The 15,377-nt window shown below is 46.6% G+C and overlaps 1 protein-coding gene across 1 annotated transcript in view; it reads left to right on the top strand.

Moving 5' to 3' along the window:
- Positions 1-12,574, top strand: part of LOC145864305 (OTU domain-containing protein 7A-like) — an 85,667-nt gene extending 73,093 nt beyond the window's left edge. Inside the window, exons 10-12 of the mRNA XM_082969907.1 lie at positions 2,234-2,348; positions 7,559-7,643; positions 7,900-12,574. Coding sequence (XP_082826033.1) covers positions 2,234-2,348; positions 7,559-7,643; positions 7,900-9,801 — 2,102 coding nt within the window. The 3' untranslated portion in view covers positions 9,802-12,574. The remainder of the gene's footprint in view (positions 1-2,233; positions 2,349-7,558; positions 7,644-7,899) is intronic.
- Positions 12,575-15,377: the final 2,803 nt, after the last annotated feature.

The raw sequence follows: 15,377 nt of genomic DNA, 5'->3' as shown, positions 1-15,377 counted from the left end.
CTCTCAGCCTATTGTGGACAGTCTGAGCACTGATGGAGGGATTGTGCTTTCCTGGTGTAACTCGGCAGTTGTTGTTGCCATCCTGTACCTGTCCCGCAGGTGTGATGTTCGGATGTACCGATCCTGTGCAGGTGTTGTTACATGTGTTCTGCCACTGCGAGGACGATCAGCTGTCCGTCCTGTCTCCCTGTAACGCTGTCTTAGGCGTCTCACAGTTCGGACATTGCAATTTATTTCCCTGGCCACATCTGCAGTCCTCATGCCTCCTTGCAGCATGCCTAAGGCACGTTCACGCAGATGAGCAGGGGCCCTGGGCATCTTTCTTTTGGTGTTTTTCAGAGTCAGTAGAAAGGCCTCTTTAGTGTCCTAAGTTTTCATAACTGTGGCCTTAATTGCCTACCGTCTGTAAGCTGTTAGTGTCTTAACGGCCGTTCCACAGGTGCATGTTCATTAATTGTTTATGGTTCATTGAACAAGCATGGGAAACAGTGTTTAAACCCTTTACAATGAAGATCTGTCAAGTTATTTGTATTTTTACGAATTATCTTTGAGAGACAGTGTCCTGAAAAAGGGACGTGTCACGTCCTGACCATAGAAAGCTGTTATTTTCACGGGTTGTTGTTCTTTAGTTTATTTGTATGTATTGCATAGTTTCACAGTTCAATACAAAATGTGGAACGATACACACGCTGCGCTTTGGTCCGCTTCTTCAACCTACGACAACCATGACAGGACGTTTCTTTTTTTGCTGAGTTTAGATGTATAAATACACATACAAAAATATGTATGTATGTATGTATGTATGTATGTATGTATGTATGTATGTATGTATGTATGTATGTATGTATGTATGTATGTGTGTATCTGTATGTATTTCTGTGTGTGTGTGTGTGTGTGTGTGTGTGTGTGTGTGTGTGTGTGTGTGTGTGTGTGTGTGTGTGTGTGTGTGTGTGTGTGTGTGTGTGTGATATATATTTGCAGAAAATATGTGGGGGATTGGAAGTGATGCAGACAATTACATTGGTGGAAGCCACAATCTATCTGCACTATTATAGCTGATCCCCCTCACTAACAAAGAAAGAAAGGAAGCAGACCCTCGTGACAGAGACTCATCTATCGCTCTCTAGACAGTGTTATTATGGTGTGTGAACATCCACCCACACAACACACTCCCTGTAATGTCAGCATAGGTGCTTCTGAGCAACATCCGTTGTTTTACATGTTGGCTGAAGAAGAAAAGAGAGAAAAAAAGCCATCTTGGCATCAAAAGTGTCAAGAGGAAGTTGATACCAATAGAAGGCTAAGTGTTTTAGGCAGTGGGCAACAGAGCTCATCAAACCATGACTTTATGAGCCAGTGCTTACTGGGATTAATGGGTCTGTGTGAACTTTCAAACCCGAATTGCCCTCCTGGTCAATAGAGGCTCTGCTTATCCTACCTAGGCTGTGTGGTTACCTGGCTGGGGCCTGGCTGTGGGTTACCTGGCTGTGTGGTTACCTGGCTGTGTGGTTACCTGGCTGTGTGGTTACGGCTGGGGCTGGCTGTGTGGTTACCTGGCTGGGGCCTGGCTGTGGGTTACCTGGCTGTGGGACTGGCTGTGGGACCTGGCTGTGTGGTTACCTGGCTGTGTGGTTACCTGGCTGTGTGGTTACCCGGCTGTGTGCTGTGTGGTTACCTGTCTGTGTGGTTACCTGTCTGTGTGCTGTGTGGTTACCTGTCTGTGTGGTTACCTGGCTGTGTGGTTACCTGGCTGTGTGGTTACCCAGCTGTGTGCTGTGTGGTTACCTGTCTGTGTGGTTACCTGGCTGTGTGCTGTGTGGTTACCTGGCTGTGTGGTTACCTGGCTGTGTGCTGTGTGGTTACCTGGCTGTGTGGTTACCTGGCTGTGTGTTTGTACCCCTGCTTATCTGATCTGACCATAATGATGTGTGATCTGAACTGACCATAATGATGTGTGATCTGATCTGACCATAGTGATGTGTGATCTGATCTGACCATAATGATGTGTGATCTGATCTGACCATAATGATGTGTGATCTGATCTGACCATAATGATGTGTGATCTGATCTGACCATAATGATGTGTGATCTGATATGACCATAATGATGTGTGATCTGAACTGACCATAATGATGTGTGATCTGATCTGACCATAGTGATGTGTGATCTGATCTGACCATAATGATGTGTGATCTGATCTGACCATAATGATAATGTGATCTGTGTTTTCCAGCTGTGATCCCGCTGACTGACTCAGAACACAAGCTGCTATCTCTCCACTTCGCTACGGACCCTGGGAAGGACTGGGAGTGGGGCCGGGACGACAACGACAACATCAAGCTAGCCAAGTGAGTTAGTTACAACCAACGACAAACAGGTGGTGGTGGTGGGGGTAGTAGGGGTGGAGGGGGTAGTAGAGGTGGAGGGTAGTAGGGGTGGAGGGGGGGGAGGGGATAGTAAGGGGGAGAGGGGGAGGGGATAGTGAGGGGGGAGAGCGGGAGGGGATAGTGAGGGGGGAAGGGGGAGGGGATAGTAAGGGGGGGAGGGGGAGGGGATAGTGAGGGGGGAAGGGGGAGGGGATAGTAAGGAGCGGGAGGGGATAGTAATGGGGGAAGGGGGAGGGGATAGTAAGGAGCGGGAGGGGATAGTAATGGGGGAGAGGGGGAGGGGATAGTAATGGGGGAGAGGGGGAGGGGATAGTGAGGGGGGAGAGGGGGAGGGGATAGTGAGGGGGGAGAGGGGGAGGGGATAGTGAGGGGGGAGAGGGGGAGGGGGATAGTGAGGGGGAGGGGATAGTAAGGGGGAGGGGATAGTAAGAGGGGAGAGGGGGAGGGGATAGTGAGGGGGAGAGGGGGAGGGGATAGTGAGGGGGAGAGGGGAGGGGATCGTAAGGGGGGGAGATAGTAAGGGGGAGTGGATAGTAAGGGTGGAGGGGACAGTTAAAGCCTTGCTTCCTCTCTGTGGGAGGACAGTAGGGGTGGAGGGGACAGTTAAAGCCTTGCTTCCTCTCTGTGGGAGGACAGTAGGGGTGGAGGGGACAGTTAAAGCCTTGCTTCATCTCTGTGGGAGAACAGTAGGGGTGGAGGGGACAGTTAAAGCCCTCCTTCCTCTCTGTGGGAGGACAGTAGGGGTGGAGGGGACAGTTAAAGCCTTGCTTCCTCTCTGTGGGAGGACAGTAAATACAGAGGAGAAATGAGAAGAGGAAAAACATAGACAGAAAGGAGGAGAGGAGATCCCCCCTCTAATCATAGAGTCATTATCTCTAGGCTTCATACATCATTATCTTCTATAACGCTGCTTTACACAGAGGATCTCAACTCTGATCTGAATGGCATAACCTCACGGAGCACTGTCTGTCTGTCTGTCTGTCTGTCTGTCTGTCTGTCTGTCTGTCTGTCTGTCTGTCTGTCTGTCTGTCTGTCTGTCTGTCTGTCTGTCTGTCTGTCTGTCTGTCTGTCTGTCTGTCTGTCTGTCTGTCTGTCTGTCTGTCTGTCTGTCATGGAGCAGTGTCTGTCTGTCTGTCATGGAACTCTGTCTGTTAGAATGAGAGAAAGAGACAGGATGCTTGGTTGATGAGATCATTTCTGAGACTTGTGTGATTTGGTGAGTTTAAAAACCAGTAATTTGTGAGACTTACATTGAATGATTTCCCACTGGGAATTTGGGTTCCTTAGAGAAGAAAACTCCCCATTAATTGTGTACATATGTGAAGTCACACAAAGTCTAAGATTGAAGGTGTTTGTGAAGTTAGACCCTCTGAAGGTGATTGTGAAGTTACAGACTCTGAAGGTGTTTGTGAGGTTAGACCCTCTGAAGGTGATTGTGAAGTTAGACTCTGAAGGTGATTGTGAAGTTAGACCCTCTGAAGGTGATTGTGAAGTTAGACCCTCTGAAGGTGATTGTGAAGTTAGACCCTCTGAAGATGTTTGTGAAGTTAGACCCTCTGAAGATGTTTGTGAAGTTAGACCCTCTGAAGGTGATTATGAAGTTATAGACTCTGAAGGTGATTGTGAGGTTAGACCCTCTGAAGGTGATTGTGAAGTTACAGACTCTGAAGATGTTTGTGAAGTTAGACCCTCTGAAGGTGATTGTGAAGTTAGACCCTCTGAAGGTGATTGTGAAGTTACAGACTCTGAAGGTGATTGTGAAGTTACAGACTCTGAAGATGTTTGTGAAGTTACAGACTCTGAAGGTGATTGTGAAGTTAGACCCTCTGAAGGTGATTGTGAAGTTAGACCCTCTGAAGATGTTTGTGAAGTTAGACCCTCTGAAGGTGATTATGAAGTTATAGACTGAAGGTGATTGTGAAGTTAGACCCTCTGAAGGTGATTGTGAAGTTAGACCCTCTGAAGGTGATTGTGAAGTTAGACCCTCTGAAGATGTTTGTGAAGTTAGACCCTCTGAAGGTGATTGTGAAGTTATAGACTCTGAAGGTGATTGTGAAGTTAGACCCTCTGAAGGTGTTTGTGAAGTTACAGACTCTGAAGGTGATTGTGAAGTTACAGACTCTGAAGGTGATTGTGAAGTTAGACCCTCTGAAGGTGATTGTGAGGTTAGACCCTCTGAAGGTGTTTGTGAAGTTTGAGCCTCTGTCTTTTTTGGTATTTAAAAGACAGTCTTAAGATTTTGAAAATAAGTTTCTAGTGGAGTTAAAGGCTCTACAGTGATGCAATGGAGCCTTGCCTCATTTTGTAACTGAGGTCTTTTAAGGTCCTTCTCCCTTGGAGCAGCTGGGTTCTCTGGTAGCTGCTCATTTGACAATATATAAATAACTCTGTCCATTTACTTTGTCAAGTAAGCTTCCAGTGTATTCCACTGCAAGACAAAATAGAAAGTTTTAAGGCCCTGGTCAATCAGACATAACAGGAAGTTATAGGGCCCTGGTCAATCAGACAAAACAGGAAGTTATAGGGCCCTGGTCAATCAGACAAAACAGGAAGTTTTAGGGCCCTGGCCAATCAGAAGGTTATAGGGCCCTGGTCAATCAAGTCAGCTAACTGTGCTGCAGGGTTATAGGGCCCTGGCCAATCAAGTCAGCTAACTGTGCTGCAAGGTTATATGGCTCTGGTCAATCAAGTCAGCTAACTGTGCTGCAGGGTTATAGGGCCCTGGTCAATCAAGTCAGCTAACTGTGCTGCAGGGTTATAGGGCCCTGGTCAATCAAGTCAGCTAACTGTGCTGCAGGGTTATAGGGCCCTGGCCAATCAAGTCAGCTAACTGTGCTGCAGGGTTATAGGGCCCTGGCCAATCAAGTCAGCTAACTGTGCTGCAGGGTTATAGGGCCCTGGCCAATCAAGTCAGCTAACTGTGCTGCAAGGTTATATGGCTCTGGTCAATCAAGTCAGCTAACTGTGCTGCAAGGTTATATGGCTCTGGTCAATCAAATCAGCTAACTGTGCTGCAGGGTTATAGGGCCCTGGTCAATCAAGTCAGCTAACTGTGCTGCAAGGTTATATGGCTCTGGTCAATCAAGTCAGCTAACTGTGCTGCAGGGTTATATGGCTCTGGTCAATCAAGTCAGCTAACTGTGCTGCAGGGTTATATGGCTCTGGTCAATCAAGTCAGCTAACTGTGCTGCAGGGTTATAGGGCCCTGGTCAATCAAGTCAGCTAACTGTGCTGCAGGGTTATAGGGCCCTGGTCAATCAAGTCAGCTAACTGTGCTGCAAGGTTATAGGGCCCTGGCCAATCAAGTCAGCTAACTGTGCTGCATACAAGAATGAATGTTGGGATTTGTGTTCTCAACTAAACATTGTTCCCAGCACTAAACACAAAGGGCCTTATTTTATTAGAGATTAACTATCCATAGTTTATTATCTATAAAACTTTATCATGTATCACTACAAGCTGTAGTGTTCAATCTTAATTCATGGCTAAATAAACTCAGCAAAAAAAGAAACGTCCTCTCACTGTCAACTGAGTTTATTTTCAGCAAACTTAACGTGTAAATATTTGTATGAACATAACAAGATTCAACAACTGAGACATAAACTGAACAAGTTCCACAGACATGTGACTAACATAAATGCTGCATTAAGTACTGCAGTGCATCTCCTCCTCATGGACTGCACCAGATTTGCCAGTTCATGCTGTGAGATGTTACCCCACTCTTCCACCAAGGCACCTGCAAGTTCCCGGACATTTCTGGGGGGAATGGCCCTAGCCCTCACCCACCGATCCAACAGGTCCCAGACGTGCTCAATGGGATTGAGATCTGGGGTCTTCGCTGGCCATGGCAGAACACTGACATTCCTGTCTTGCAGGAAATCACGCACAGAACAAGCAGTATGGCTGGTGGCATTGTCATGCTGGAGGGTCATGTCAGGATGAGCCTGCAGGAAGGGTACCACATGAGGGAGGAGGATGTCTTCCCTGTAATGCACAGCGTTGAGATTGCCTGCAATGACAACAAGCTCAGTCCGATGATGCTGTGACACACCGCCCCAGACCATAACGGACCCTCCACCTCCAAATTGATCCTACTCCAGAGTACAGGCCTCGGTATAACGCTCATTCCTTCGACGATAAATGCAAATCCAACCATCACCCCTGGTGAGACAAAACCGCGACTCGTCAGTGAAGAGCACTTTTTGCCAGTCCTGTCTGGTCCAGCGACGGTGGGTTTGTGCCCATAGGCGACGTTGTTGCCGGTGATGTCTGGTGAAGACCTGCCAGTCTTAGCACTGATGGAGGGATTGTGCGTTCCTGGTGTAACTTGGGCAGTTGTTGTTGCCATACTGTACCTGTCCCGCAGGTGTGATGTTCGGATGTACCGATCCTGTGCATGTGTTGTTTCACGTGGTCTGCCACTGCGAGGACGATCAGCTGTCCATCCTGTCTCCCTGTAGCGCTGTCTTAGGCGTCTCACAGTTCGGACATTGCAATTTATTGCCCTGGCCACATCTGCAGTCCTCATGCCTCCTTGCAGCATGCCTACGGCACGTTCACGCTGATGAGCAGGGACCCTGGGCATCTTTCTTTTGGTGTTTTTCAGAGTCAGTAGAAAGGCCTCTTTAGTGTCCTAAGTTTTCATAACTGTGACCTTAATTGCCTACCGTCTGCAAGCTGTTAGTGTCTTAACGACCGTTCCACAGGTGCATGTTCATTCATTGTTTATGGTTCATTGAACAAGCATGGGGAAACAGTGTTTAAACCCTTTACAATGAAGATCTGTGAAGTTATTTGGATTTTTTTATGAATTATCTTTGAAAGACAGGATTCTGAAAAAGGGACGTTTATTTTTTTTTTGCTGAGTTTATATTTCTTCAAAAGCGTAGCATTTATAATCCAGATTTACTGTTGATATCTAATGTTCGTAACCTTTCTCCCCCCTCAGTTTAATCCTGTCTCTGGAAGCCAAACTGAACCTGCTGGTTACTAGTCCAACGCTCTATCCACTAGGCTACCCTGCCGCCCCTAATGTCCGTAACCTTTCTCCCCCCCTTCAGTTTAATCCTGTCTCTGGAAGCCAAACTGAACCTGCTGGTTACTAGTCCAACGCTCTATCCACTAGGCTACCCTGCCGCCCCTAATGTCCGTAATCTTTCTCCCCCCTTCAGTTTAATCCTGTCTCTGGAAGCCAAACTGAACCTGCTGCACAACTACATGAACGTAACATGGATCAGGATACCATCTGAAACCAGGGTACCTCTCCTCTTTCTCTTCCACATTGATTGGCTAATGCCAGCAAATAATTGTTGTACATGGATTTGATAGGTTGTTCTGCATCCGTGTTGTACTGCCAGCTCCCCAGCACCTTACTGTCTATATACAAAGAATAAAGCAAACTGCAATTTGCTGTCAAAGTCTTGAAATTGAGTAGATTAGACAGATCAATATAATTTACTGATTGCGCTTCCTCTCCATCCCTTCTCACCCCTCCCTCCCTCTCTCTCTCTAGGCTCCCCTGGCCCAGCCGGAGTCTCCCACGGCGTCCCATGGCGGCGATGACGTCCAGTCTCTAGCCGACTCCATGGACTCCGACCGTGACTCCGTCTGCAGCAACTCCAACGTCAACAACGGCAAGGTCTCCACGAAGGACAAGGACAAGGATCCCAAGGAGAAGACGGAGAGGCAGCAACAGCGTAAAGACAAGGACAAGACCAGGACGGACTCTGTGGCCAACAAACTAGGCAGTTTCAGCAAAACCCTGGGTATCAAGCTGAAGAAGAACATGGGAGGTCTGGGAGGGCTGGTCCACGGAAAGATCAACCGCTCCAACTCTGGAGGCAACGGCCGGAACAACGGAGGAGTGGGGGGTAACGGAGGAGGGGGGGGCGGCGGCAACGGAGGAGGGACAGAGAATAATGTAGAGAAGAAGAAGGAGAAAAAGGAGGGGAAAGCACGGAAGGATGGAGGAGGAGGAGAGAAGGAAGGCCAGTCTGCGAGTACATCGTTCTCCTCGGACAAGACCACCAGCCCGTCTCCCACCGAACGGCCCCAAGGCGTGCCCTCTCCTCCCGGGGAACGGGACAGGGACAGGGGGGGTCTCCTGGCCAGGCTGGTGGGGGATAAGGCCCTGTCGGAGCACTGGAAGTACAGCACAGACGTCAAGCTGAGCCTCAACATACTGAGAGCCGCCATGCAGGGTGAGAGGAAGTTCATCTTCGCTGGCCTTCTCCTCACCTCCCACCGCCACCAGTTCCACGAGGAGATGATCTCCTTCTACCTGACCTCCGCTCAGGAGCGCTTCTCTGCCGAGCAGGAGACAAGGAGGAAGGAAGGAGAGAAGAAACCTGCAGCAAACTCTACAACCACGACTACTACGACCAACGGGTCCTCCAACGCCCTGAAAAAACCAGAGCAGGAGAGCGCCCCTCACCGGGAGAGAGAGAGGGAGAAGGAAAGAGAGAGAGAAAAGGAGAGGGAGAGAGAGAGGGAGAGAGAGAGAGAAAGGGAGAGAGAGAGAGAAAGAGAGAGGGAGCGAGAGAGGGAGAGGGAGCGAGACATCCGCACCCCTCCTCCGCCTCCCTCCTGCCCGCCTCCTCCTACTCCCCTTCCCCAGGACTTCATCTCTTCCCCAGCCAGACACCACCAAAGCCATACCCCTCACATCCCCCCACAGATCGCCCTGAAGATGCAGAGCCGCCACAGCCCCTCGCCCCACTCCTCCCCCAGCAACGGTGCAACCAGGAGACCGGGGTCCGTCCCCCCTGTCCCCGGCCCCGTCCCAACCACAGTCCCAGTGTCAGCCCACTACAGCCATACCCCTCCCATCCAGAGGTCCAGTATCATCCACCTGAGAGACGTCAACCTCCAGGCCCTCCAGGCCCCCAGCTTCCAGCCGGACGACCCCCAGCCCAGCTACAAGCCTCCTCTGGTGGGCACCTTGAAGACCTGTGCCACTTACCCCCAGCAGAACCGCTCTCTGTCCTCCCAGAGCTACTCTCCAGCCCGCCTGTCTGGGGTCCGTTTGGGCACCGGGGTCAACCACGCCCACCCGGGGGTCCCAGGCACCACGGAGCCCTACAACATGCCTGGGGAGCACAAGTCCCACACCTATACCAACGGCTTCAACGCAAGCCACATACAGGACTGTCTGGAGTTCGCCGACGCCGACTCGCCTCAGACCTGGGGGAGCAGTAGCATCACCAGGACGGGGTCAGGGTCCGACAAGGTCAAAGGTCAGCTCGGTAGCGCTGGGGGGGGTTGCCTGGTGTACTGCCTGCAGCAGAGGAGGTGCAAGAGGGAGAAGTGCTCCTTCTACGGGCGACCAGAGACAGATAACTACTGTTCCTACTGCTTCAAGGAGGACCTGAAACACAGGGAGAGGGAGGCCAAGGCCCTCAGTAGGCCTGGATAGCCCCTGGCACCGCGCCAGCCAGAGGTGCTGCTACTCTAGCCTGGTGTACTATCTATCACACTACAGGTACTGCAAACCCTGCTGCTGACAACGCAACACAACAGAAGACAACAGAACTGTGTCCATAGAGAAGGATATAGAACAGGTCTACTCAATAGACTGTCTGTGGATGTTGGGACATCAAGACAGACAGACAGACAGACAGACAGACAGACAGACAGACAGACAGACAGACAGACAGACAGACAGACAGACAGACAGACAGACAGACAGACAGACAGACAGACAGACAGACATGCTCAGAGCCAGGTGATCGCCTGCTCTGTTTAAAACCTTTGATTCCTGTCACTTCTTCTGTCTCAGTGTACAGTACAGTAGGCTACTGTAAAGGACACAACTACTTGATGACAAGCAGGGTAGATCTCTGTCCACTTAACATCTTTGGCCAGCAGGAATTTATAACTTTGTTCGTTTTTTTTATTAATAATTTGGTTCAACTTCAACTTTTGGTTAGTTTATGGAGAAATGTCTGTGTTTTTTGCCCACAACTTGAATGGCAAACTAAGATATAATTTCAGGCACATACAGTACACATAAAATAGCATTTGAATTTTGTTTTGCAGTGGTTCAAAACGTAACCTTAAATCTAACATCAAACTAAAACTGGACTGTTTTGATCTTAAAACCTTCAACCAACTTTTTCAAAACAAACTTCTCAAAGCAATACGTTAGTAACTTCAACGTTTTTTAAAAATCAATAATTGTCCTAATGGCAAGTCACTGTGAACCCTTTCTGTTGTCTATGCACTCATGTTGGCTTCAGTAGAGAGTTCAAATCCTCTTGTGCAGCTGAAAGACAATAGACAACAATAGACAGGATATTCAGTCAAATGCAAACAAACCCACACTAAGGAAAATATCCGTTTTGTGTGGTGAAAATGTACTTTGTAAGTTAAGTTTTCACATTGATTACAGGGTTTAAACGAAACGACAACAAAATCGAATTGGTTTTAATGAATCATACTCCTTATCACAGGGAAGGCAGGGATACTGTTCCAATGCTAGTTTGATTGGTCAAACATGTTTTATTTGATGTTTTCCTCTACATTCTACAGGTCTTAGATAAACTGAATGTGTTTTCATCAGCAGTTGATTATCTTGATTGTTATTTTACAGGTGCTCTGTGGTGTTGCTACCATTAGGTTTTCCACATTTGAATGTCTTAACGCTCATTACAACGACAAAATAACATGAAATCTCCTGGCCAAAGATGTTAAATATATATATATATATATAGAGAGAGAACGCTCTTCAAACACTCCTGAATATAATGATGTTTGGGATCCTTTTTTATGTGTCTGGTTCATGGACTCTCACCATTTAAATGTACAAATATGATTTTGTATTCATTTGAGAGTTTTACACAACTTAAATTATTAATTTGCACATTAGATACCAATGTACAGTAGATAGCAAAAATGAGGAACAAAAATAAGATTAGTATATTGTGTAAAAAAAAAAAAAAAGGAAAAAAGTCAGTTTGTGTGTTTTTGTGTATAGAGAATGTGATGATGGGGAATTTACAAGCCAAGGCTATAAAAGTGTTATATAGAAAATATTTTTGATATAATTTTCACAAAATGCCATGAAGCAATATTTTGCGCTTTTTTTTCTTATGGACACCGTTTGTCACTTTGGTAAGTTACTATTAAGTGCACGGACATTGGGGGTTGGGGGTGGGGCTGAAAGTGAAGCGTCGATTGGTCGAGGGAGTTTCTGGTTCTACATCATATCAAGGGGGAAATGACCTATAGTATTGTCACGATTGTTTCAATCAATCATGACATTGAAGGGCTGTTGGTTTTAAACGGGTTGATAGATCTTAGATATAGCAACAGCCTTCAAGATTACCACATTTATGAGACTACGGGCATGTCACACCCTTCATGGTTGGTCCACTGGGCTGCATATTACTGACAAACTGTAACACGTAGTTAACCAAACCTTTTACATGTGAATGGGGATATTTCTAGTTTCTGGTTAATCACCAGTCATCAGAAGTCACAGCACGTGATGACGGTGATTAGAAATATGTTTTTTTATTTTTTTTTATTCATATGTAAAAGCACACCATATATTCATTAATACTATGTTGTACTTCCACAGTGGTTATTTGTCTGTCCCTGCCATGGCGTTATGTTGTCCTATAGTTTTGGGTTTAAAGACATACTGTTGAGATTCAGGGCCCTGTATTCATAAAGCGTCCCAGTGGAAGAGTACTCATCTAGGATCAGGTCCCCCCCCCCAGTCCATTCATTATAGTCTTAACAAAGTTGATCCTAGAACAGCACTCCTACTCTGGGAGGCTTAATGAATATGGGGCCTGGTGTCTTGTCACCCAAACACAACCCATCCATTCAGAGTCCTATGGAATAAACAGTGTGAACAGTAACGGTTAGAACCCATCCATTCAGAGTCCTATGGAATAAACAGTGTGAACAGTAACGGTTAGAACCCATCCATTCAGAGTCCTATGGAATAAACAGTGTGAACAGTAACGGTTAGAACCCATCCATTCAGAGTCCTATGGAATAAACAGTGTGAACAGTAACGGTTAGAACCCATCCATTCAGAGTCCTATGGAATAAACAGTGTGAACAGTAAGTGATAGCATATCAACTAACTCACATAACTGGTACAGTTTCTTCATCTCTACAGTGAGGGGAAAAAGTATTTGATCCCCTGCTGATTTTGTACGTTTGCCCACTGACAAAGAAATGATCCGTCTCTAATTTTAATGGTAGGTTTATTTGAACAGTGAGAGAAAGAATAACAACAAAAAAATCCAGAAAAACGCATGTCAAAAATGTTATAAATTGATTTGCATTTTAATGAGGGAAATAAATATTTGACCCCCTCTCAATCAGAAAGATTTCTGGCTCCCAGGTGTCTTTTATACATGTAACGAGCTGAGATTAGGAGCACACTCTTAAAGGGAGTGCTCCTAACCGCAGCTTGTTACCTGTATAAAAGACACCTGTCCACAGAAGCAATCAATCAATCAGATTCCAAACTCTCCACCATGGCCAAGACCAAAGAGCTCTCCAAGGATGTCAGGGACAAGATTGTAGACCTACACAAGGCTGGAATGAGCTACAAGACCATCGCCAAGCAGCTTGGTGAAAAGGTGACAACAGTTGGTGCGATTATTCGCAAATGGAAGAAACACAAAAGAATTGTCAATCTCCCTCGGCTTGGGGTTCCATGCAGGATCTCACCTCGTGGAGTTGTAATGATCATGAGAACAGTGAGGAATCAGCCCAGAACTACACGGGAGGATCTTGTCAATGATCTCAAGGCAGCTGGGACCATAGTCACCAAGAAAACAATTGGTAACACACTACGCCATGAAGGACTGAAATCCTGCAGTGCCCGCAAGGTCCCCCTGCTCAAGAAAGGACATATACATGCCCGTCTGAAGTTTGCCAATGAACATCTGAATGATTCAGAGGACAACTGGGTGAAAGTGTTGTTGTCAGATGAGACCAAAATGGAGCTCTTTGGCATCAACTCAACTCGCCGTGTTTGGAGGAGGAGGAATGCTGCCTATGACCCCAAGAACACCATCCCCACCGTCAAACATGGAGGTGGAAACATTATGCTTTGGGGGTGTTTTTCTGCTAAGGGGACCGGACAACTTCACCGCATCAAAGGGACGATGGATGGGGCCATGTATCGTCAAATCTTGGGTGAGAACCTCCTTCCCTCAGCCAGGGCATTGAAAATGGGTCGTGCATGGGTATTCCAGCATGACAATGACCCAAAACACACGGCCAAGGCAACAAAGGAGTGGCTCAAGAAGAAACACATTAAGGTCCTGGAGTGGCCTAGCCAGTCTCCAGACCTTAATCCCATAGAAAATCTGTGGAGGGAGCTGAAGGTTCGAGTTGCCAAACGTCAGCCTCGAAACCTTAATGACTTGGAGAAGATCTGCAAAGAGGAGTGGGACAAAATCCCTCCTGAGATGTGTGCAAACCTGGTGGCCAACTACAAGAAACGTCTGACCTCTGTGATTGCCAACACGGGTTTTGCCACCAAGTACTAAGTCATGTTTTGCAGAGGGGGTCAAATACTTATTTCCCTCATTAAAATGCAAATCAATTTATAACATTTTTGACATGCGTTTTTCTGGATTTTGTTGTTGTTATTCTGTCTCTCACTGTTCAAATAAACCTACCATTAAAATTAGAGACTGATCATTTCTTTGTCAGTGGGCAAACGTACAAAATCAGCAGGGATCAAATACTTTTTTCCCCCACTGTACATAATGGTCATATTGTATGTATATGCAGAGCCGGCCCTGAACTTATAGATCTATCTATAGCAAGATGGCAAGGTGTGTGTGTGTGTGTGTGTGTGTGTGTGTGTGTGTGTGTGTGTGTGTGTGTGTGTGTGTGTGTGTGTGTGTGTGTGTGTGTGTGTGTGTGTGTGTGTGTGTGTGTGTGTGTGTGTGAGTGTGTGTGTGTGTGTGTGTGTGTGTGTGTGAGAGTCTAATCTGAAATACCTCAGCTGACCTATTCGGGGGGTTTAGGGGTTGTCAACAATGGTTTGGCATCGACTTTCACGTCTTTGATTTGCAATAATAATAAATTGTCCTTGTGTTCTGTTGTTGGTATAGATCAGGGGTTCCCAAACGTTTTCACTCGGAGCCCTCCTTCCAGCGTTGGGTAACATCCCGTACCCCGTCCCGTCCCACGCCACCGTCCCCCCCAGCGCCATGTTTATTTCTATGGTCACCAGCACTGTTCATGACACAAACTGTTGACACCCCGCTTGTTGGTGGAGAAAATTTAGCAGGTTTAAAGCTTATTTCCTGCAATTCTACACATTTTGTCATGGGGGTGCAAGGAAAATGTTGACGTTTCAAGGCCATTTTCTTGCAATTCTATACATTTTATCATGTCTAATGTGTATTCATGTGATATTTGAGTGACTCAAAAACTACAACAATATCTATGGGCTAAAAAAAGTGAATAAAAAGAGTGACATGGGCTGATTGATCTGGACATTCCTGACTAGTTCTAAATATCTCTCTAATGTGTACAATGACTAACATGACAAGAGGAACTGATGATGTAATACCCAGTTTAGAAATGTCACCTTGTACATTCTACTATTAGAACTTTCAGGACTAAGTTTAAAGCTGGACTGAATTCCTTTAAAAAATATATATATTAAAAAAAAATTGAGGGGGCCGAACCCTCGCTGCCGCTGCCGACCCCTCGGGCGGGGGGACGACGACGGGACAACAGTTTGGGAACCACTGGTATAGACGACCACCTATTGTTTCAATCAATCAGCTGTGTTTCAGTACAATGTCTATATGGGGTACATGTCAATGAAGCCAAATGTTACTTTTTTAGTGTCTTAGTTTGCCCTTAAATTGCAATAACAACGATAGAGACCTTTGAAACTGGACTATCCAAACCTTTATTCAAAGAAAGCACTGTTATGATATTTAAAAAGACAAGAAACAAAGCTTAACCTACTGTACCAGTGAGTGGATGAGGTGATGT

This window comes from Salmo salar, chromosome 26 (genome assembly GCF_965601325.2).
Source record: "Salmo salar chromosome 26, fSalSal1, whole genome shotgun sequence".
Classification (NCBI taxonomy): Eukaryota; Metazoa; Chordata; class Actinopteri; order Salmoniformes; family Salmonidae; genus Salmo; species Salmo salar.
Note: the sequence above shows the minus strand (reverse complement) of the source record. Positions and strands in the feature narration are given on the sequence as shown.